The following is a 23,011-nucleotide window of genomic DNA, read 5'->3' as shown; positions in this document are numbered from 1 at the left end:
GGGTAGCCTGATGAAGATGCAGACGAAATTTCATTATCCTCTGACAGCTTGTTGGGCGGCGAGACCCTGTGGTTGTCCCTCTTTGTAGCGATGACTGTGGGGCTCTTGGTAATGGGCTGGAGGATCACGATCTTGAAACACTGTTTATCAGTTTGAATTATGTGTTTTGGTATTTGATTATTTGTGATGCCATGAGAATAAACTGAATATCAAGAGGGGTACATGATGTCTGGCATCCCAGCAAACAACAGGGGGAGGAACAGCATTGGATGTCTGTTGTGGCTTTTGTCCAGGATAGTTCTGCAGCAGATGAGGGGCACTATCCTCCCTGGGCACAAGTGGGAAGTCATGGTATGCTAGCTAATGATGCTGTTCAAAATGACATTGGAGATGTAATGAGTCCAGATTTTTTGGTAACCTTTGCATTCTTATATGAGAATGTTGTTTGCAGGTTGATCTGTTCTTCTACATAGACCTAGAGGAAGCAAAGGTGCAGGAGGAGAAAGCTGCCGTGGCCCCTGAGTTTGCTGCAATCACTGATTATACCGTACTATGACTTCTTAGTTTCCCGGATTGTATACATGCTTAAAGATATTGTGTAAAAGTTGAACTATGAAAAAAAAACATTGGTTGTTTTCATGTGCGTCTCCAAAATAAATCCGTTGCGTTAGCACGGGCATTATACTAGTATTCATAATGTCTTAATATAAGAGTAGCAGTTGAGCATTGCTTCAATTTATTCTTCAGGTCCACTTGCAAACCTAACCGCTAATTGTCATATAAGTATATGATTAGGTCAAGAGTTGCGTAAGACATGATATCTGCATATCGCTGCTTGCATTGGCTGCTTCTCGTCTGATATATGCTTGCGTTTGTATATGACTAGAGTCTAGTGAGAGAGATTATCCTGTTACGTACGATAACTTGCATGTATCTTGATTCGTATTATCTTCCAGACGTACTTCCACCGGCATTTATTTTATTGGTAGCAAAACCCAAGTGGATGCAGCAGATGGAGTGGTAGACACGTATGATGATCAGATCCAATGGAGAGGACAAGTTCTTTGTCCAAACAAACTTAACGAACGCTGGTAAAAATACAACGCATCGAAAATAAAATCTTGGAAAAGAAGCATTCATGCGCCTATATTCATATCCTAGGTACAGTTTTTTTTTCCCTACAATGAATCGAAGCCGAAAGAGAAAAGTGCCATATGCCCATATACAAGTACCAAACTCGCTGTAGGACTAGTACAAACGTACTTCTCTTGCTTTAATATATCTCTCCCAGCTAGCACCCTAGCAGCAGTCTCCGTTATTTTTTTTTTTTGAAACAATAGCAGTCTCCGTTATGAAAGATGCTGATGAGCACCTCCAATAGCAAGAGCGAGAGCAACCTCTCCTCGTCTCCCTCTCAACCACTCTCCTCTCTATGCATGCCAATGTCATCACCAGCATATATATATTTATATACGCAGACACACAGATGACATATATAAGCATATATGTTGTTAGATTGATCTCCACCAATTTAGCCCAACAGTCAATTGGGCCCTTGACTCACGTCCTGATCGGGGGCGCCTAGCCGCTCTCCTGCCTGGTGGGCCCCTGTCGCGTAGCGCTATGTAAAGGAGGTGGGGGCTGGGGCTCGAGATAAGAGGTTCACCGCAGCCGTCAGCCCCTCACCGAGTTTCCTAGCCCTAGTTCTATCCAGAGGGCGAGCTGTGAGCGACGGAAAGCTCCACCGCCTTCACCGCCGTCACCAGACCGGGCCCGCTCTGCTGCTACTTCATCGCCGACGCCATGGCTGCAACTGGAGACTCGAGATGAGGTAAGCTATATATCTAAGTCAAGTTCACCCACTGATCTGCACCTAGAGATACTACAAATCCTAACATTGGTATCGGAGCCAAGGTTTTCTTCTAGTGTTGAGATATATTTTGGGGTAGATTTAGAACGAGAAAGGAAAGGAAGGGGATTCTCCTACCAAGGAACCACACACACTGTTACCACCGCCGGCCATCGCCTCGACGCCGCGCGGGAAGCCACCCCGAGCCGCCGTGGGCGCGAGGAGCAACCCTAACCCTGACTCTAACCCTAGAAGGATGGACGGAGAAGGGAGGGACCTACCCGGTTTCTCACTGCCGTCACCACCGCCATCACGCGGGAAGAGATCCGCGACGCTGGGTCGCCGGCGCGCGGGCTCAGGGCGCCGACGTGAGGCCACTCGACGGCGGGCGCGCTCACCCACTGGGGAGCGCACGCTCCGACGAGGGGGCCCGCGGCGGCACCGCACTCCTCCGACTGCCTTGTGTGGCTGCTTCGGACGCCACCGGTGAGAGAGAAGAGAAGGGGAGAGAAAGAACCGAATGGAAAGATCTAGGGTTTAGGGCGAGCCCACCGCAACGCGTGTTGGGTATTAGGGCACCGTCGCCTAGACCGCTCGCCGGCGGCGCACTTTGCCTAGGGCGAGCGCGCGCCGGCGGCGGCGCCGCTACGCTGCTCTCTTTCTCTTCTGGCTACGGCGCTACGGCAAAGAGAGAGAAGTGGGCAGAAGAAATGATGCTAGGGTTAGGGCAGAGTCGGTTGCGGCGAGTTTTTATTCCGCCCGAGATCGCCGCCCGGCCGTTGATCAGGATGGACGGCTCAGATCATGCGGACTGAAATCGACCCATGAGGGCGAGTGATTTCTCGTCCCAGGCCCAGGTTGCGGCCTGGGCGAGGGGGAGCAAGCGCGCGCGCCGTACTGAGCCGCCGCTGGGCCGCGTGCTGCTGCTGCGAAGTGGGCTACGCGCTGCTGCTGCGGACTGGGCTGCATAAAGTTTCGCTAGGTCAGGCCGAATGAATAGTAGACACAGAGTTTTTGTTCTATTATTTTCATAAGCAAATTTTTTGATGTTTTTTATCTAGTTTAAATCTCCGTCAAAATTTGAACCAATGGGATAATTTTTTCAGAGAGTAGATGAGTACAGTAAAATGCTTCTGAAAAGTAGATAAATTATTTTTTCAAGTTTCCGCTTCATAGTTTAATGTTGATTATCTTCCAATTAAATTCGAACCAACGGGAGAATTTAATTTAAAGAGCAGTTGTATTTAGTAAATTATGATTATGTTCACCCTCTAATTAAATTGGAACCAACGGAAAAATTTAAATTAGAGGAGTAGTCCGATTTGTTTATGTTAAATTATGGTATTGTTATTTTCTGACCAACGTTGATGATAACAATATTATAATGGGTTTAAGGTTGAAGTTTAAATCTCTAATAAATTTTACACCAACATGGTCAATTTTTCAGAGAGTAGATAAAGACAAGAAATGCTTCTGAACTAATAGAATGTATTTTATTATCGTGTTTCGCTGCAATGATGTTGATTATCTTCTAATTAAATTCGAACCAACAGGAGGATTTAATTTTAAAGAGTAGTTATATGTCTTTCAAGTTAATTTATGAGTTTTATGCATTAATTCTATTTTCTGCCCAACGGTGATATAGAATTGATGTAGAAGCATCTTGTAAGTTTTATTTTTTAACCAACGAGATCACTCGGCTGCATGCCAACGGGCTGCAATGCTGGGGTATGTGAATGAAAAGGCTTAAGTCAAGCCAGTTCATGACAGTTTTTTTGTTAGTTTACTCATTTCCTGATTAAATTGGAACCAACGGGAAGATTTAATTGGAAAATGAAGTATAAGTGAATGTTTTAGTTATCATGACTAAATTTTTTGTTACGGTAATTTGTATATAGATTTATCCCGCATGGGGAAAAGTTTGGCATAATATTTATGCTAGTCAATCCTGCATGGCGGGAGAAGTTTTGTGATGAATCATATGTTTTTTTATCCCGCATAGCGAGAGAAGTTTGGGTAGTTCTTATGCTATCCTAATATTGACCATGGCGCAAATAGAAATGTACCGTTATGGTCAATACTAATCAAAAGACATGGAAAAGATGCAAGTGTGACTTGCAAAAGTATTGTTAATAAAAGACCTCGTTGAGTTCTTGAAGTGGAATGAGGAAAGTGTGCTCCTATACGAATCAAGAAATAACTTTGTTTGCATGACATAATCATGTGAATGAAGTAAGTCATAAGTGTCTCCTCGTTCACAGGTTTTCTAAATAGTTCTCGAAATTATGGCAGTAAAGGTCATGCCATATTTCGAGGGGGAGAGTTGTGAGATCAATTAAGAGTAAGAGCAAAGATCAATTAAGAAAGATGAGATAAAGATTTTGATAAATGTGACCGTCGGTCATAACAATGATACCCTTAAGCAGAAAATAGCTAAATTCCTAGACTTTTTAAAGTTTCGATAGGAAGATAGCGTAGTCAGCCTCAAGGATATTAAGGCGGTGCTTAAAACGCCATATAAGATTTTAACAGATTAAACCCAAATAAAAAATTTGAAGATACGCTATCTTTATAGAAGATGAGATGATCTAGGGGAGCATGGTATGTAGCGACCTATGAGTTGAGAGAAGCGGGACTGCGTGCCCACTCCAGTGATTCAAAAGCAACAAATTCCTCAATGCCTGTTGATGTTGTATGACTTATACAACACCTGTTGTTAGCTCTTCGAAGAAGATGAATAATATAAACAAGGATCTTGTAATACAGGAGCCTGTAGAATCAATTGCCTCTTGGCAATGAAGAGCAACAACAGCCACATATGAGAGTGCTAATAGCTGAGGCCCTAGAAGGTTTCAAAGAATTAGTAAACCAGTTTTCTGATGACTATGAAGTCTATGTTAGTGAAGAAGTTTAAATGGAGGGTGATACCACCTCATTTGAAGAAGCCATGAGAAGCGTTTACTCGTCTAAATGGCAAGAAGCTATGAAAGCTGAAATGAATTCGATGAATACCAACGATATTTGGGACTTAGAAGAAATTCCTAATAGAGCCAAAACAGTAGGCTGTGAAAAGGGTCTACAGGACAAAATGTGACTCCAAAGGGAATGTGGAAAGATATAAAGCATGACTTGTAGCAAAAGGCTTTACGCAAAGAGAATGAATAGATTACGATAAGAGTTTTCTCTCCAGTCTCATGCACACTGTTCGCCTAAACGGCCGTTTAGCCCGTTTAAACACCGTGTAAACGCTACACGGTGGTGCGCCGTTTTCGTTTAATCACCCATTTAGCCCGTTTAATTTGCCGTTTAGCCCGTTTAATGGGACGTTTTGCCCGAATAATGGCTAAACGGTAGGTGACCGACTGTTTACCGTTTAGCGTTTAGGAAAACACATGCAAGGATTCTTTTATGGGTTAAAACGTATGGGATGCCGCCTGTAGAAATCTATTTATGGGTTAAAACAAGTCTCTAGACAATTGTATTTGAAGTTGATGAAACGATAAGAAAGTTTGGGTTTAAAGAAAATAAGGACAATAGCATTTATGCGAAGTTTAAGAATGGAAAAAAAATTTCACATCCTATGTATAGATGATATCCTACTCACCAGTAGTAATGTTAATCTACTAATTTAGAAGAAGAAGTATTTGTCCTCAAGTTTCAATGTGAATGATCTTGGTGAAGCTTCATTGGTTCTAGGAATTAAAATTCACCGAGATAGATGAAAAGGGGTATAAGGACTATCGCAAAGGCATACTTAGAAAAAATTCTAAAGAAATAAAGTATGCATGTGAGTAAACCTACGTCTGCTCCTATAGTCAAGGGTAATAGATTTGGAAACTTTCAGTGTTCCAGGAACCGATATGAGATCGATCAAATGAACATGGTTCCATATGCTTCAGCTGTTGGAAGCTTAATGAATGTACAAGTAAGAACTTACCTTGACGTAGCTTACGTATCCAGGATATTTTGGTAGAAGTTCAGTCCAGATATAGATCACTAGAATGGAGTTAAGAATGTCTTGCAATTTTTGCAAAGTATTATAGGCCTCATGCTGAGTAAAAAAGAACAAATACTCTCAAATAGTTGTGGGTACAAATGTTAAATTTTGACGAGATGTGTAGTGAAATCCACGGCAGTTGCTAACACTCGTAGTTGGAGTATTATTGTGGAAAAGATCCAATAAAACAGTTGTGGTGTCATGAATGATGCATACCATAGTATAGCTTGTCATGAGGCCTCAGGAACATGCAAAAGTGGTTAAGGGAATATGTACCCGGATTTAACAATGGTAGTCAATAGCAATAACTATTTAAAGTAGTTAACTCCTAAGACAACCGGTCGAGTGTGTTGTCAAACACATTGACATTAAGTTATGTGTTGTTAAGGAGAAAATCAAAAATCATTTTAAAAGTATTGAGCATATAAATATCAAGCAAGTACTTGCGGATCTGATTACCAAAGGCTAACCACCCAGTACGTTCAGAGAACATACAGTCGACATGGGTTTACGGGAAAGCCTATGATTTCTGGATACTAAGGGCCTAATTGAGAATCTGTTTTAAAACATAGAGGTGCATTGTAGCTGTTTAATCTAATGGAAACTGACTGTGACGATGAGGCACGCTCTACGCACTGATCTGCGATGGAATGGAAAAAGATAAAGTAAGTTAAGTTTAAGACATAAGGTAAGTCAAGAGGGAGAATGTTAGGTTGATCTCCACCAATTTGGCTCAACGACCAATTGGGCCCTTGGCTCGCGCCCTGATCGGGGGCGCCCAGCCGCTCTCCTGGCTGGTGGGCCCTCGTCGTGTAGTGCTATGTAAAGGAGGTGGGGGCTGGGGCTCGAGACAAGAGGTTCACCGCAGCCGCCAACCCCTCACCGAGTTTTCTAGCCCTAGTCCGATCTAGTGGGCGCGCTGTGAGCAACGGAAAGCTCCACCACCTTCACCGTCGTCACCAGACCGGGCCCGCTCTGCTGCTACTTTGTTGTCGGCGCCATAGCCGCGACTGGAGACTCGAGATGAGGTACATCATCATCAAGTTCTATATCTAAGTCAAGTTTACCCACTGATCTGCACTTAGAGGTACTATAAATCCTAACATATATATCTAATCTATACAAGGTAAGGGCGAGACGACCAAAGAACGAAGTCATTAGCTGCAGCTGCAGGCAGGATAGTGGTAGTGTGTAACGGAGTGAAGATGGAGGACTACGTGTTCAAGATCGTGGTGATCGGCGACTCGGCGGTGGGGAAGACGCAGCTGCTGGGGTGCTTCACCCCCGACGAGTTCTTCCTCGACTCCAAGTCCACCATCGGCATCGAGTTCCAGACGCGCACCGTCGACATCGCCCGCCACCGCGTCGAGGCCCAGATCTGGGACACCGCCGGCCAGGGACGAAGCTAGGATAAAATTTAGGAGGGGCTAAACAACGGTAATTAGCAAGAAAAAGGTTCAGCAAATCTCAGTCCCTCCTACCTGTACATCTACAACTGAAATTTCAAACGACGGTTCTACGGGGCTTCGCTTGCTCACGAGCGGTAGTGGGGCTGGAGCCCCCTTAGCCCCACCGCTGGCTGTGCCTGCCGCCGGCCAGGAGCGCTACCGGGCGGTCACCAGCGCCTACTACCGCGGCGCACTCAATGCCATGCTCGTCTACGACCGCACCTTCGACCACGTCGCGCGCTGGGTCGCCGAGCTCCGCGCCCACGCCGACAAGTCCATCGTCGTCATGCTCGTCGGCAACAAGGCCGACCTGGCCGGCGCCGCCGCCCGCCGAGCGGTGGCTGCAGACGAGGCGGACGCCTTCGCTGAGGAGCAGGGACTCTTCTTCTCCGAGGCGTCCGCGCTCAGCGGGGACAACGTCGAGCGTGCCTTCCTCACTCTACTCCAGGAGATCCACGCCAATGTGTCCAGGAAGAAGCTGGAGGCGGTCCACCGTGCTCGCTCTCAAGGGCACCAAGCTGTCGCTCGCTGATGAGATATCCATCAATCCATCATGGAGACGAGCGCCTTACGTAGAGCAAGCAGCTGCTCCTGCACGTGATGGTGGTGCATGCATAATTGCGTATACATACAACAGCTCATGGAAATTCAATTTGGAAATATATCGCAGAACAGTCTGTTTCCACCAGCGTTCCTCGTGTCGACTAAGTTCAAACAGTTTATGCTCCAAAAGAAATTTTCTTAACAGAGATAAAAGATAAAAATGAATGTTGTACATGTATGATGTAAATAATAATCAGACCAAACAAACCGAAGCAAGTTTGGGAATGTGATGAGACGGAGGGGCCCCTTTCTGCATTATGCTGTAATTCGCTACCCTAGAGTAGTTAAACTGAAGACAAAATACAAGGCAATCAAGACCAATTCCCCAGACAACTATGGAGTTCTGAGTTTGCAGCCCACAGGGACATGAATTTTGTATCATCAACTTAGACACCAGGGCACACTTGCCACTTTGCCAGCTGCAGTTAGCTTCAAAAAACCAGGTGCAGCCTCGCCACGCAAAAAGAAATGATACATATGCTGAACCTCTGCAAGCTGCATAAGAAAACCTAACGGTATCGACGTAATGCCTGTGTTTACTCCACTGTAGATTTTCACGAGATCTAGCAAAAGGATTAGATTAAGGTGAAGAAGGCTCTTGCGGTTCTGACTGATTGCTCTGAACTATTCGAGACATCAGCTTAGATATCTCAAAGATCGCGTTCTGTACCTGATCGTCTTCTGAATCTGTCGGCCGAACCCACAAGGGTGACTGCAGTCCTGAACTTGCAGCCTTCTTGCCCTTTCTAGACGTTGATAGGGCTCTCTCCAAGTCTGATTGTCTCAAGGGTCTAGGCTTCTGAAATAGCAGTAGAAAGAGAAGAACCAAAACCAGTGTGAGACTAGTAATCAAACTTTACTTCTTCACTAGCATCCAAATATAAACATCATGACTTCCAACTACAGACAGATAACCTAAAGTCCAAATAACAATTCTATCTGAATTTTATCCATGAATCCAACCTAATACAATCAACATATTCCAAGGTAACAATCAACATCATCATGTTAACAGATTATAGCAAATAGTACTGAGTTATCAGAAATGAATGTGTAATCTAGTTTAGCACTAAGCCTCAACCAGGTATTTTCTTAAAGGTCAAGAAAAGGGACAACCCACAAACACATACTGAAAACAGTATATCTCAACAAGGCCCCTTTTTTAGCCCTGTCTGGCAGCCCCACAACTTGGGGTGGGGCAGGGGTGGTGGTATGTGGTGTATCCAAGTATTCTAGTATAGCTATGAGTTGAAATGAATTTTTAGAATACAGCATGCAATCCTACATAGCTCCAGATTAAGTGGAAACAGAAGTAAGAATACTCACATCTAATTTCCTCCTGTTTTTCTCACTGTCCAACAGCTCCCTAATAGGGTAGAAAGCTGCCTGCTTGCACAGTTCTAGTATGTCTGATCCAGTAAAGCCCCCGCACAATCTTGCAATGTGATCATAATCAATATTAGGCTCGACATTTTCTCCCTTCAACACAACCTGAAGTATCTTGCTCCTTTCACTCTGAACAGGAATTCCAATTTCAAATATCTGAGTAAAGCGCCTCAGGATGGCCTCATCTAGCTCAGATGGCCTGTTTGTAGCAGCCAGGACCATTACACGAGCATTCTCTGAAAAGACATACAAGTTATCATTAAGTAAATAATTTGCATATCCACATTTCAAAATAACAACCATTCAGAAAGATATACCACCAAGAAAAATCTCACGTGATGACCAGTAAAATATCAATCAAATAAGTATATATTTGTATTGACTTCTTATGTCCACCTTAGACACATAACTTCATGCAGATGAAAAACATTTGTTAAGCAATCCCTATATCCACTTGACCAACTCATTTGTTTTTTGCTGAAGTACTGGGGAATCATGCTGGATTAGGAACTCATTTGGTTATTGATGAACAGTGTACAAAGCTACGTGTTACCCTACACGTATTAGTATGGATCCAGTGGAGAAAGAACACATGTCTAGAATTAGTTACTTTTAACAGGGCAAAGGCGGAAAGAAATAGGGCCCATGCCATGGCAACAACTTTTCCGTTGGTTTCCATGGTTTGTTGAAGCTGCAAATATTTTCATGAAAAAAGTCTGCCCTACATTGATTTTAACAATTTGCATAGGGAGGGGGACCTTTCTTTTCTATCGAACATGCAGGAGTGCTGTATTTCATTTCATTTAAGAAGATTACTCAACTGTACAACACCAATGACACAACGCACACACATCATGAAACAGTCGTCCTGCTAGAAAGGGAAGGAACGCCATAAAAGCTACTGCGATAGGCCTTAGGCAAGTTCACCGTTACAACAATTAATTTCTCCTAAAAAGGTGAAACATAAATACACAAAAAATAAGAGGAAATTGTCTTGTTTTACAAGGAACAATGGATATATAAACTGAAAACATTTGTTGTTACTAAACTATTAGTTTGCTTTCTGTGGATTTTACACTGTTTCAGCATTAAAATTTCTGAAAACATGGTACTACTATCACACTAGTATTGTGGTTAGAGTCACAAGCATGTATGTACAGATATCTCGATGTCAGTTAACAACACTAATCTCATCAAGACAGTACGGACCGATAATGTGTGCCAAAGCAGATTATTCTCATAGGGGTGGGGGTGGCAACGTCTTCTCAAATTCAAGACACAAAATAGATGTGTGCACAAGGATGTGCATCAAGGTATCATGGCTCCCCCTGGCCACCACAACTGTCCTTGTGTTGTCCCACATGACCAGGCATAAAGACAATCAATGTAAGTACGACCAAGGGATATATAGCTAAACGAAAATGTGATAACCGGAGATAAAAATACCCATGGTAACCATTGCATCAGACCACTGGCCAATCCCCAGGGGAAAAATCATCACAGTAACCAACCAGCAACCAGTAATGTCGAGGCTGCAAGAATCTCCATAGTCCATACAGATATACAACAGAGGTCATGATATTACTAAACCTATTTACACATCTATGAATATAGTTGGCATTATAAACTAGCTAAAATAGAGCAAATAAGAGACACAAACTAAGCAAGAGCAGTGGTGTAAACAGGTTTGTTAAGAGCAACGGAACATATGGCCGGTGTGGGATTATTATTCCCACAAGGCTTAAAGCACATGTCTGTATTTATAGGCTTCAATCATGGAAGCGAAATGAAAGTGGTGGCTGCTGTGGAATTATTATATTCACACAAAGCACAAATCTATATCTGTTGCTTAAGTCTCTGGAATGTCTAATTTAACAAAAACAGGGAAAGTGCATCTTATTTCAAAACATGAAAAATGGAAAACCCCATTGCATTATTCAGCAAAATCCATTGCATTATTCACAATAATATGCAGTACGAAGATTTTATCGATAACAAATGGAATGATGCAAACAAAAACAAACATGGATGGTGTTGACAATCAAGATTTATTATGCTAATAATGTTCTATACAGGGTGCTTATTTGTAGTAGGGGTGCTTATTTGTAGTAGGGTTATGCTGCTTGCATGCTCAAAGAATTATTGCAACTATACCATCATCGTAAGCAATGTTTCACAAGTTCACATCGTTGTCAACAAATGTATGTTGTAACATCAACTTTCATGGAAGCAGGCAAAGTATAAGAGGACTCACGATCGGTGGTGAAGCCATCCCAGAGGGACATGAACTCTGTCTTCATATTAGTCATGGCTTCATGGTTGGTTGTCCGTCGCTGCCCCAAGAAACTATCAACCTCGTCAATGAAGATAATAGCGGGCTGGAGCTTGTGAGCGAGACTAAATACAGCAGCCACTGCCACAGAAATAACATACCAACATCAGTGTATAGCATACACACACAAAAAAACAATACAATTGGCATCAATTCTAAATTAGTAAATATGTGGACAGCTAAATTAGCAATGCAAATCAATACAATACAGCCACCGTCAATAATAACGTATAAACATCAGTCCATCGCATACAAACAAAAGAAGAAGAAACTACTATAAATGGTATGGATTCAAAATATGTGGATTCCTATAGCATCCCAACACAAAAGACTATGCAATTGCCATCGTTTCTAAAGCAAATAAGTATATGTAGGCAGCTCAATTAGCAATGGGACTAAAAAATGCAGCGGAGCCACCGCTGCCACATAGTCACAGCAATAAACATCGGTGTTTGGCATACACAAACAAAAGAAAAGGCACAATATGGCAAAAGACCACTATAATAGGTATGGATTCAAAACTGGTGGATATCCGGAGGACTAGCATTAAATCAGCATGAAGACTAGGATCAACCAAGAGTGTAATCGCTCACCGAGCTTCTGCGCGTCCCCGAACCACTTGCTCATGAGATTGGAGATCCTGACATTGATGAAGACGGCGCCGGACTCCCTGGCGATGGCCTTGGCGAGCATGGTCTTGCCTGTCCCGGGCGGGCCATAGAGGAGGACGCCCTTCTGTGGGCTGAGGAGCTTGCCGAAGGCGAATAGCTCAGGGCGGCGCAGAGGCAGGATGACGAGCTCGTAGAGCGCCTGCTTGACCTGGTCGAGGCCGCCGATGGAGTCGAACTCGACGTCGATGCTGTCGGGGTTGATGACGTCGCACGCAATCACGTCCTGTCGGTGAGGGAGACGCCAACGGAGGATTGAGGCGAAGTGAGGTGAACCCTAGATGGGGGAGGCGGGTGTGGATCGGAGCGGGGGGAGGAGGAGGAGGGGAGGGAGGGACGAACCTCGTAGGGCGTGGTGGAGACGAGGGTCCGGCCGAGGCGCTTGGCGATCTCCTTCTTCTGCTGCTGCGCCTTCTGGGAGGCGGCGCGGTTGGGGCCGAGGTGGCGGAGGCCCGCGAAGAGGACGAGGCAGCTGAGCGCGGCGCTGGCGGCGTACAGCACGAGCTCCTGCACGAACCGCGACGACTGCTCCGACGACCTCATCGCCCTCCCTCGCCGCTGAGGCTTTGCTCCCCCGTCCGTCCCGCGGATGCCGGAGGGAACACGCACGGTGACGGGAGATTTAACTTTTTACCATGATAGCAAACGACACCTCCTCAAATACTCCCTCCATCATAAATTGTAAGTCATTCCAAGAATCTTAAAGAGTCAAAGCATCTCAAGTTTGACCAAATTTATATAATAAGATAATAACATTTATGATACCAACTAAGTACCAATAGATTCTTTGTTAATTATATTTTTATAGCATATCTATTTGATGTCATAAATCTTTATAATTTTTTTATAATTTTGGTCAAACTTGAGAAGCTTTGACTCTCCAAGATTCTTGGAATGACTTACAATTTAGGATGGAGGGAGTAACACTTTAACATATACCAATATATTTTGACCAACACAAAGAGAAATCAGCTACAAATTTATCACTTTTGCTAGCGTGGCACGCCAACTCTTTATGCCAGCATGGATTCGAGTCAGCAGGAAGTGTGAAATGTCCCTCCTGCCCTTTTCCTCTCCACCCACGCAGCTGGCATTTTCACCCCGTGCTCCTTGCGGCCGCGGCAACTCACGCGCCCAGCGTTGGCGACGTTGGTAGCCCCAGGCACCGCAGCACGGCACCTCATGCCCCGACGGCGGCGGTGCTCCGGCCAGGCGGTGGCGCGCTGTTGCCCACGCCCTGGCCCGGCGACGGTGCGCGCGCTCGCACCGTGCCTCGACAGCTCGCGCCCTAGCGGTGCACGTGCTTGCAACCCAGAACGCGGCAGCTCGTGCCCGGATGCGGCGACGCTCCGGGCAGGCGGCGGTGCTCGCGCCCTGGCCCGACGACGGCGATGACGCTTGCACCTGGCACGACGCCTGCAACAACCAGCTCTCCGGGCGGGTGCCCGACGCCATGCGCGCCACATTCGGCCTTGCCTCCTTCGCCGACAACGCTAGCCTCCGAAGGTTTGCGAGACTGCGACCAAGCGCTAGAGCGCGTACTCGTGAGCGTAGAAGGAGCCGCGAGTGACGCGCACGTCGCGAACGGGCCCAGGGTGCGTGGCCACGCAGCATGCGAGCGCGCGCACTACGGGGACGTCAGATGAGAGGGAGGAGCTCCTCGCCCAGATCCGCTCCGTCGGAGGAGGAGACGGAGGAGCTCCTCGCCACGTCGTCGGAGATGCGCTTGAGGTAGAGGGAGGGAGGATCGCCGCCGGGAGGGGAGGTGTAGCGCGCCGCCGGGAGGGGAGGACCGCGGAGCTGCCTGCTGCTCGAGCGCGAGCGTTGACAAGGGAGGGAAGGAGGGAGAGAGAGTGGAGGGAGGGGAGAGGGCGCACCGCAGGGAGGGTAGTACCGCCGAGCAGCGAGAGAGATGGAGAGTGGAGGGAGAGAGGCGCGCCGTGCGACGAGAAGGAGAGAGCAGGGGCAAGAGAGACATTTGACGCCCGTATGCTGGCTTGGATCCCTGCTGGCGCGAGGGTTGACGTGCCACGTGAGCAAAAGTGACATTTTTGTATCTGTTTTCCGTGTTTGCTGGTGAAAATATAGCGGCAACTGTTGAGATGCTGTCGGATGAGGTAATCTTTATAATGGTAAAAAGTTAAATCTCTCCGCGGTGACAATCGCCGACTCTGGCTGGCTTGCGGAGGAAGAAGGATGGATTCGCGGGGGAGGGGGGGATTGGATTAGTGGAGGGGGGCGGCGCGAGCGGGGCAGGGGATTGGACTTGGAATGGATTCTGCTGACTGCTTGTGCTTGCAGGAGGGGTTTGGGCAAATTGGGAACTCGGGTTGCCTTTGCTTGCCTTCTTTTTTCTTTTTCTCTTTTTTTTTCTTTTCCCCGAGACTTTTGGGGCGGAGGTGGATGGATGGATGCTTCTGGCGAGAGGAGGAGAGGATTACTGCATTAGATTAACGGCTAATTAGAGGGCTGGGACTCTCTGCTCATCAACATCTGTTGCTTTCTGTGATTTTTGCTGAGCGGTGAGCTACTGGACTCTTAATTTCTGAACTGAAGAAATATGTTTTCTGTTTGTGCATGATGATTTCGATTGTTTTGTCTCGGAAGGAAAAAGAAAGAAACAATTTTGTCTCGTGCTGCTAGTAGTCCAAACCAGGCATTACAAACCAGCTCATTTTTTTTATTACAGGGTATTTGGATTCCCAGACTAAATTTAACCTATTGTGAGACAATTAATTATACAATACAACAATAAAAATAGACTAATTATAGGCTAATGAGAGTGAATGGGTTCCTTGTGTCTAGAATCCTTGGACTTGTATATATTTTTCCCCTGTGTCTAGAATCCTGTATAGCCTCTATCTGTAATATAGAGATCTCATAATCATTGGGAGATCTAAATATATACGTTTAGGGCAATACGTACTGTCATAATAGGACAAAACAAAAGCTCGTATTTTCTGGAAGTGAACCATGCCTCAGAAATTAACCTTTTACAGGTAGAGATAATAATATCATAATATGTTTGATCGTTGTTGGGGAGAAGACGTTTGAATTTTATTTTTTTTAGAGCAAGAGAAGATTTTTAATGGCTGGGCAACACAGCAAGACACCAAATCGTGCTGCAGCATGCGGCCCAACCCGTTGGAGTCCCGGACACCGCCCAGCATGCGGCCTAACCCATTTACATTTCCCATCCACGGTTTCAGCCGAGCCAGTGCGCGGTCCAGTCTAGCTCATAAGCCAAATTGCACCGCGCGCATCCCCAGCGTGGGGGTGGCAGCGTGCGTTGAGTGGCAGCTCGGCCTGCAATAAAACTAGCTTGGAATTGGATAAACTAAGCGGTAATGCTACCATTAAGACGTCCGGAAGACCGGATGTTTTGCTCTAATCACTGCTGCATGTGTTGTTCGCCTAAAAAAGTAACATCAACTCCTGCCCGTCTCGCTTCACTCCACTCCCGCCCTTACCTCTTCCGCATCCCCTGCCACGCACCAACGCCCGACGTCATCCCCTACTGGGCGCCCCCAACGCTCGGAGATCCAGCGGCCCTCTCCCCCACCCCGGCGAGATCCTTGGAGCAGGAGCGAGATCCACTCTCCTCCGACGAGATCTATGGAGGTGGCGCGGCGGTGTTGCAGGGGAGTGGGCAGCTCCCCTCCACCCTCGGGGCGGTGCCCTCCTCTCCCCCGGTGGCGCCCTCTCTCACCTCGGTGACTGAGCTCCCCCCACCCTCGGGTGGCCATGGCGCTCCTCGCCCTCTATCCCCACCGTCATCGCCGAGCTAAGCCTGGTACTGGTGGCATTGGTGGCAATGGTGCTCGTGCGCCGCCGTTCGCCACCGGCTCCGACCCCGATGGCTAGAATCGACCGGCCAAGGCTTCCCCTCCCCTATGATGCAAATGCATGTTTCAAGTGTTTTAGTCATTTCAAAGATATGTTGCAGTTGTTTGTTATGGATGTTGCACAAGTAGATCGGAGGATGTTGCACGTGTTGCATATGTTGCAAGTGTTTCAAAAGCATGTTGCAAGCGTTTGTTGAAAATGTTCCATCTATTTCAGACATATGTTGCAATCATTTTTAATCCAGATGTTACATATGTTGTGATAGTATGTTCTAAATATTTCAGCTGTTTCAGTCTTATATTGCAGTAAATATTTTTTATATTGCAATTGTTTTATCTGGATGTTGCATATGTTTCACACACATGTTGCAAACGTATGTCCCAAAGGTTTCATCTGTTTTAAACGTATGTTGCATTCAAGTGTTTCATGTTGTAAGTGCAGACCGCCGGCGTTGGTGTCCATGAGACCGGGCAGGGCCAAGCCATGGTCACCGACGCGTGGAGGAGGCGCAGGCCATCGCCAGCGGTGTGGGGAGGAGGCACAGGCGACGCAGTGCTGTTGTGCAAGAGGCGGGGGCGAGTCTTCCTGTTGGTGTTTGGGATCACCGGCTAGTAAATTTCTGGTTTGCGCGTCTGGCCCGGATGGTGTGCTCGAAGGACACAAAGATTATACAGGTTCAGGCAAAACATCCCTACGTCTAGTCTGCTGCTGCTCGTGTTACCGGCACTGTCTGTAGTAGGGGTTACAGATGGGCGAGAGAGGGAGCGGATCCCAGGTCTCTGGTGGAAGGATTGAAAAGTGCTGAGAGTTTGTTCAGCTGCTTAGCTGTGTGCTCGTGCCTATGTCCCTTTGTTGTGTTGCATTGTGTTCCCCCTTTTATAGAAGAAGGGGAAGATGCAGGTTACATCAGAAACAGAGAAGAGAGAGAAAAGAGGGAGAAAATTGAGGAGAAGCCCTCTAAGACCGCCGCGTCCTTCTTGTCCTTCATGCGGGTCCCACCGATGCTTTAGATGGCGACGGGGACGGCTCCATGTTGGGCTCCTGTTCACCACTGCTGCTATGCCTCAACGTCATCAGCTGGTCGTGGTGTCCCATCCCATCTTGGTGGACGGCGTGGTGAACCGATGTGCCTATCAACGATCATACGGGGATTAGGCAGCACAGCGCCCACGCACCCGTCACTGTTGGCGATGCGAACCCCCGGGCATGGCATGTCGTGGCCATGGGTCACGTCAAGGCATGCCCATGCCCCTTCTGGTGCTAGAGGCTTGACCCAGGCCTACACGATTGGACCCATAGTGGTTGGGGTGGTACGACCCCCGCCGGGTGAGGCGGAACCCGCGCCCGAGGGGTCAGGCAAGACGGAGCCTTCACCCGAGGGGTCGGGCGACACGGGGCCCGTACCCAAGGGGTCTGGCGAGGCGGAAACTATCCCTTCGAGGTTGGTCGAGACTGAAATACATCCTTGATTATCTAGGCGAGTTGTCGTCCGTGGTCCTCAGATCCCTTCTTCGAGTATCCCTAATGTAACAACCCAAAAATCCACACACCAAAAATCACAACTACAAAATTTTTGTGATAGCACTATGTGATGTTGAGTGACTCATGTAGAAGCCAAACCCTAGTTCTGGATTGGATGTGACCCAACTAGGTTAAAATCATAAGCATAGTTTGGTTTTATGCCACATGTGTAATTAAATTCCTAAATAAATAAATCATGCATGCATCCTTAGACCCACTTGTGATTTGGATTCTTTTGCCTTATGTGATGTTTAACTAACTTACTTAATATTTATGATAAACCCCAACCAAATTGGCAACAAATAAAAGAGAAAGGAAAGAAGAGGGAGGCAGCAGCTCAACCCAGCCTGCCTCGACCGGCCCAGCTAACCAGCCGCCTGCCCTCCCACTCGCTCACGTGGCCCATGAAGCCGGCCCAGCATCACCGCCCGCACGTGCACAGCCGTTGACAAGCCAGGCCCGCTTGTCAGCTATCATGCGCCGCACGCAGCCACATCACGCCAAGCGCCTGACGACCCAACCCCGCTTGTCAGCACAGTAGCATCTTCTTCCCCTCGCCCACGCATTCTCCCCGCTCGACCGAAGGCCGACCAGCATGGCAGGCGCGGGCCCAGGGTCACGCAAATCGCATGACCTTGTTCCCCCATGCGCCGCGCTTACGCTACCGCATGAGAGCCGTTGGATGCGCCACACGTATCACCACCGCCCGTTCGCCGTCCGCCATTGGAGCCCTTGGAGCTTGGCTATAAAAAGCCAACGTCCATGAGCCCTAACCCTTAGCCCATTCACCGCCGCCGCTGGTGGTACAGCACCACACAGCATCAAGCCAAGAGAGAGAGAGGAGGGAGAAGCAAGGTGGAGAAGGAAGCCGCTGTGGGGAGGACCTCGCCGGAGCCAGGAGTACCGCCCCAATCAGCTACAACAACGTAGCTGCTCGGCACGGCACTGCATCGCCTCATCACGGCCTCGCCTCGCCACCGCACCACCATCCTACCACCACGAACCCTGCGGTGAGCCATCTTGCTGAGACCACCTCCCTAGCCAAATGGAACGTGCACCGCCATGATCGAAAATCTTGCTGAAGCTTCGAGCTCCAGCCTAGCCCAACTGGTTAGCTAGGGAGACCGCCATGGCCACGTTTGCCAAGACCCAGGACGCGCCGTGCGCGCAGCCATCAGCCAAACGGAGGACCCCAGCCATGACGAGAGTCCCACTGCGCTCACCTTAGCCGAGGAAGAAGCCCACCGGAGCCCTGCGTTGCCGCACCACACCTTGTCGGAGCGCCACCGCCTCTGTTTTGCCCCCCCCACCGTGGCCGGAGCCACTGGGAGCACCAGGAGCTCCTTCAACACGCCCACCATGGCCGTAGAAGCACCGTGGAGCTCACACGCTCTTCCAACTGGGCTCTCGCTACCACTGTAGCCCTATTCATGCACGCCGACGAACCCACGCCGACCACGTCCCGAGCAGCTCCACCGAGCCCCGACCACGACCACACTAACCACGTCCCGAGCAGCTCCGCCGAGCCCCGACCATGACCACGCTGACCACGTCCTGAGCAGCTCCACCGAGCCCCGACCACGACCATGTCGACCACGTCCCGAGTAGCTCCGTCGAGCATCGACCACGACCACATTGTGCACATGAACCAAACCCTGGGAAGGAATAAGTGGACCAAGTCCTTCATAGGCCGGCTCTGCGGTCTATGGACCAACGCAGGCGGGTTAACCATGAACCGCGCCTCACCTACGCCCGTGGACCACGGCCCGTTAGTGGCCCAGTAAAACGACGTGGCCGCACCAGCACGCGCCACGTGGCGACCAAAGCCCAGCCCATATTTAGACTCAACTGGCCCAGTTTGGACCCGGTCTGTGTTGACCGTTGACCGGGCCCACAAATCAGCGACACAGAGCCGCTGGACCCACTTGTCATTGAGTGACGTCATGATAACGTTAGCGGGACCCCACCTGTCAGCCTGGAACCAAGATGATGGACATCAGCATGCCACATGGACCAGTCACAGTGTGACACGTGTCAGCCCAGGATTAATTCAGTCTTTTTCCATTTTCAGAAATGATTAAAACGTCGGAAATTCATAACTAATTCATACGAACTCAGAAAAATACAAGACCGGGACCAAAATTCATCTAAAATCAAGCTCTACGCAATGAACCCATGTTTGAGTGTATTTGGTTCTTTTGAATTTTCATTGCTCTTTGTGCTATTCTATAGACATCGCTAACGCGACGATAATGCGATCGTTTGTAGACTCGGAGGAGAACCAGACAGACAAGGACCGAGAGTACCGTGAGGAGTACGGAGATGACTTCACTGAAGGTGTCACATCCCACCCAATCTCGTAGCACCTATTACGCATGGCTAATATAGAACTGCTATTGCTTTACTTACTGTTATAATCATACAATCATAGGACTTGCATGGTAGTATGCTTACTTGATGGCCTTTACCTTGACGCAACCTTACCCCTGCATACCCTGCTATTAGGCTAGACACACGCTTACTGCTATATATCTTTGCTTACACTTCTACTATGCTTATACTACATTAATGCGTGGTGGAAACTAGTGTTATCGGGACTATGGGGAGAGTGCTGCGTGTGTGACTTGGGTGTGTCGAGGGTGAGGGTTGTGTCGACCAAGTTGGAGTATACAACGAACCTAGGGCAAGTCTTGCCATGGGGTGCAACTTGGGATCCTCTAGAATGGATACCTGTGGTGGGTAAATGGTATATGAGGTGGCCCTGGGTGTGAACCTGTAATGGGAGGAGCCCGGGGTGGAGGTGCTGTGGTGGCACGGTAAATGGAAACCCTGATGAAGACATTCTGGCTTAGTCATCCCTAAGGACTTACTAGTACTCAGATTCACTGGGAAGCCTTACGTACCACTCACCTTATATGGTGCGGGACGACCGGACTACTTGGTAGGTTATTACCACTACTGCTAGGTTGATAGCGGATAGTGTAAGGAGGTACGGGGCGCGGAGGATTCCCCCATACCCTTCCGAGACTTCATGGAGATCTTGTGGACCCAGCTCATGACTCACAGTTTTAGCCACCCCAAACTAGACTTGGGGTGTACCATGGCTGAATGGTAGAGTGGCATTATCCTAAGCTAGCAAGCGGTCAGAATCAGCCTAGTTGACGACGGTCAGCGAAGAAGACAGATCTTGTAGTTATGTAAAACCTCTGCAAAGTGTATGGTTGATTGATCGATACATATGTCGACTCGGTGGCTATGGACCTTTCCTAGGTTTCGCTTAAACTAGATAATGAGATGAGTCCTTCTCTTCTTTCCCCATGAGAGAGTGTCGGACGTAGCCTGGGGCTACGGGCCTTGAGGCAGTGCCGAGAGGGAGTTGGCCTGTCGACTAAGCGGAGGTATGGTGATGGTGTGGATGGCGATATTTTGATCCTAGGATCGAAACCTGGCTTTGGACGAAAATGGGGTGGAATGGGTGTGGGAATGGTGTTAAAACTTGACCAACTATTATTATATACTTGACATGCTAAGACATAGGAAACCCCAGCCTTATAGATTCCTTTTGATTATATCCAACTTGCATCCAATTTACACAAAGCATAGCTCATAGGATGAGAGTGGCCAGTACAAATCGTACTGATAAATTTTGGCACACAGGTTCTGCTGAGGAGTATAGCTCCGAGGAGTTTGACGGTTGAGGGGTTCGTGCCTATGCTCGAGTTTGGCGATCTTATCTTCAAGCTGTTCTGAATGAATGCTACTTGTGATTCCACCAATGCGGCAATGTAATAAATTATGTAATTCTGCACTATTTGTACTCTGATATTATCGTTGTATGGATGTGGTATTCGACTAGAATTTGGGTAATATGATCTACATCGGTCATATTACACTTCGACTCTGTGGATTTCCCTTCGTGGAAATCAGGTCGCTTTAGTTGGTATCATAGCCATACTTGACCATAGGACGAAACCCTCAGAAATGGACGATAGAATAGGACGTGAACAGCCCTTCTTTCGGTTATATACCGACCCTGCATTTACTTTTATGCAAGGCTTATCTATTATTGACCTGCTAACACCTATTTCCTTAACATGCAGATGGCAACGAACGTCGACTGGCCGCCTCTAGGACCGCTGCCTCTGGACCACGCCAAGCTTACCTTCGACCTACGTGAGCTCGGGGGTTTTGCACAAACCCTCTGCCGAGTTCTCATCATGTTCGGAGTCCCCGATGAGCGTGTCAAGGTCACCTGCACAGGGAAGCCAGCTCAGGAAGGAGGAATCGAAGGACCGATTATTACCTCAGTCGAGTTCCCAGCTAGCACTACCTTACCTTCTGTCCTAGCTTTCACCGAGATGACTATAGAGGACACAGTCGAGGAGGGACTGCAAGCTATCTCACACAAGGCACTTCACAGAGTGATGAGGGACCACTACAAGCACCTAAAGATGACAGAGTTCCATCTACTTCCCCAGGCCCTCAACCTCAGCCTTACCCATAGTGAGCAGAGTTTCGCAGCCGACAGAGTTATCTTTGTCGAGGAGGACAGATGCCTTCGTGTCTCGGCTATCCACCTACTGGAGTAGGACAGGTACGTGACCCAGCTAGAGCAGAGGAGATGTCAGGACCAGGCCCTTCTATGGGAGTACCAGGAGCGAGACTCGTAGGGAGCATAGGAGCGAGCTAATCTGCTTGAGACAGTTGCCAACCTACAGGACGAGCTCAATCGTCGTGAAGAAGTCCACCGAACCAAGGTCGTAGACTTATAGGACAAAGCCGCCGACCTAGGCAACAGGAACTGCTACCTTGACAGCAAGGTCTTAGAGTTGCAAAGAGAGTTGGACGATAAGAAGGCCGAGTTCAACCACAGAGGAGACAAAGAGAGGTCCAAGGGGATTGATATGCTGAAAATCTAATCTCAGAACAAGACCATGACTCAGGATCTAGAGGAGTTCAGGAAGAAGGCCGTTCACAACTAAGGTCACCTGATCGAGGCACTTAGGCAGAACGAGTACCTACAAGACAAGTATGAGAGGACATGGTAGGCTTGGCAGAAGTCTGATAAGAAGCGCCTCAGGGAGATGAAGGGTATGTGGGATCAGCTACCCAAGGAGATTCGTAGCAAGACGAAGCCTAGGATAGAGGAGTTCGAGTTAGCCCCGACTCGCCTCAACCTAGATGCCTGCCCTACCCTACCTAGAGCCAAGCCTACTGAGGAGCTCACCGAGGCCTTGAAGTACGTGTCTCGACTTCACAAGTCTAACAAGGAGATCGAGATCGAGAACAGTCGTATCCCAGCTGTGGTGCATGAGTTAGAGTAGATGACCCTGCGTGGTCATGAGTCATGTCAGTGGCTTC

General features: G+C 47.9%; 2 protein-coding genes across 3 annotated transcripts; one reads left to right on the top strand and one right to left on the bottom strand.

Annotated features, from left to right (window-relative positions):
• The first annotated feature begins 7,048 nt into the window (after positions 1–7,048).
• Positions 7,049–7,826, top strand: LOC136520755 (ras-related protein RABA3-like). The gene is made up of 2 exons (XM_066514410.1): positions 7,049–7,232; positions 7,435–7,826. The coding sequence occupies exons 1-2, from the start codon at positions 7,052–7,054 to the stop codon at positions 7,824–7,826; spliced, it is 573 nt and encodes a 190-aa protein (XP_066370507.1). The 5' UTR covers positions 7,049–7,051.
• Positions 7,827–8,013: 187 nt separating this feature from the next.
• On the bottom strand, positions 8,014–12,919 carry LOC136520754 (uncharacterized). 2 transcript variants are annotated; one of them, XM_066514409.1, is made up of 6 exons: positions 12,626–12,918; positions 12,209–12,509; positions 11,538–11,696; positions 9,224–9,519; positions 8,568–8,696; positions 8,015–8,460 (listed from the first exon to the last, which is right to left on the bottom strand). In XM_066514409.1, the coding sequence occupies exons 1-6, from the start codon at positions 12,824–12,826 to the stop codon at positions 8,452–8,454; spliced, it is 1,095 nt and encodes a 364-aa protein (XP_066370506.1). In that variant the 5' UTR covers positions 12,827–12,918; the 3' UTR covers positions 8,015–8,451. The 2 variants fall into 2 exon arrangements, with proteins under 2 accessions (XP_066370505.1, XP_066370506.1); XM_066514408.1 differs by having other exon boundaries at positions 8,014–8,696; positions 12,626–12,919.
• Positions 12,920–23,011: the final 10,092 nt, after the last annotated feature.

This window comes from Miscanthus floridulus, chromosome 18 (genome assembly GCF_019320115.1).
Source record: "Miscanthus floridulus cultivar M001 chromosome 18, ASM1932011v1, whole genome shotgun sequence".
NCBI lineage: Eukaryota > Viridiplantae > Streptophyta > Magnoliopsida > Poales > Poaceae > Miscanthus > Miscanthus floridulus.
Note: the sequence above shows the minus strand (reverse complement) of the source record. Positions and strands in the feature narration are given on the sequence as shown.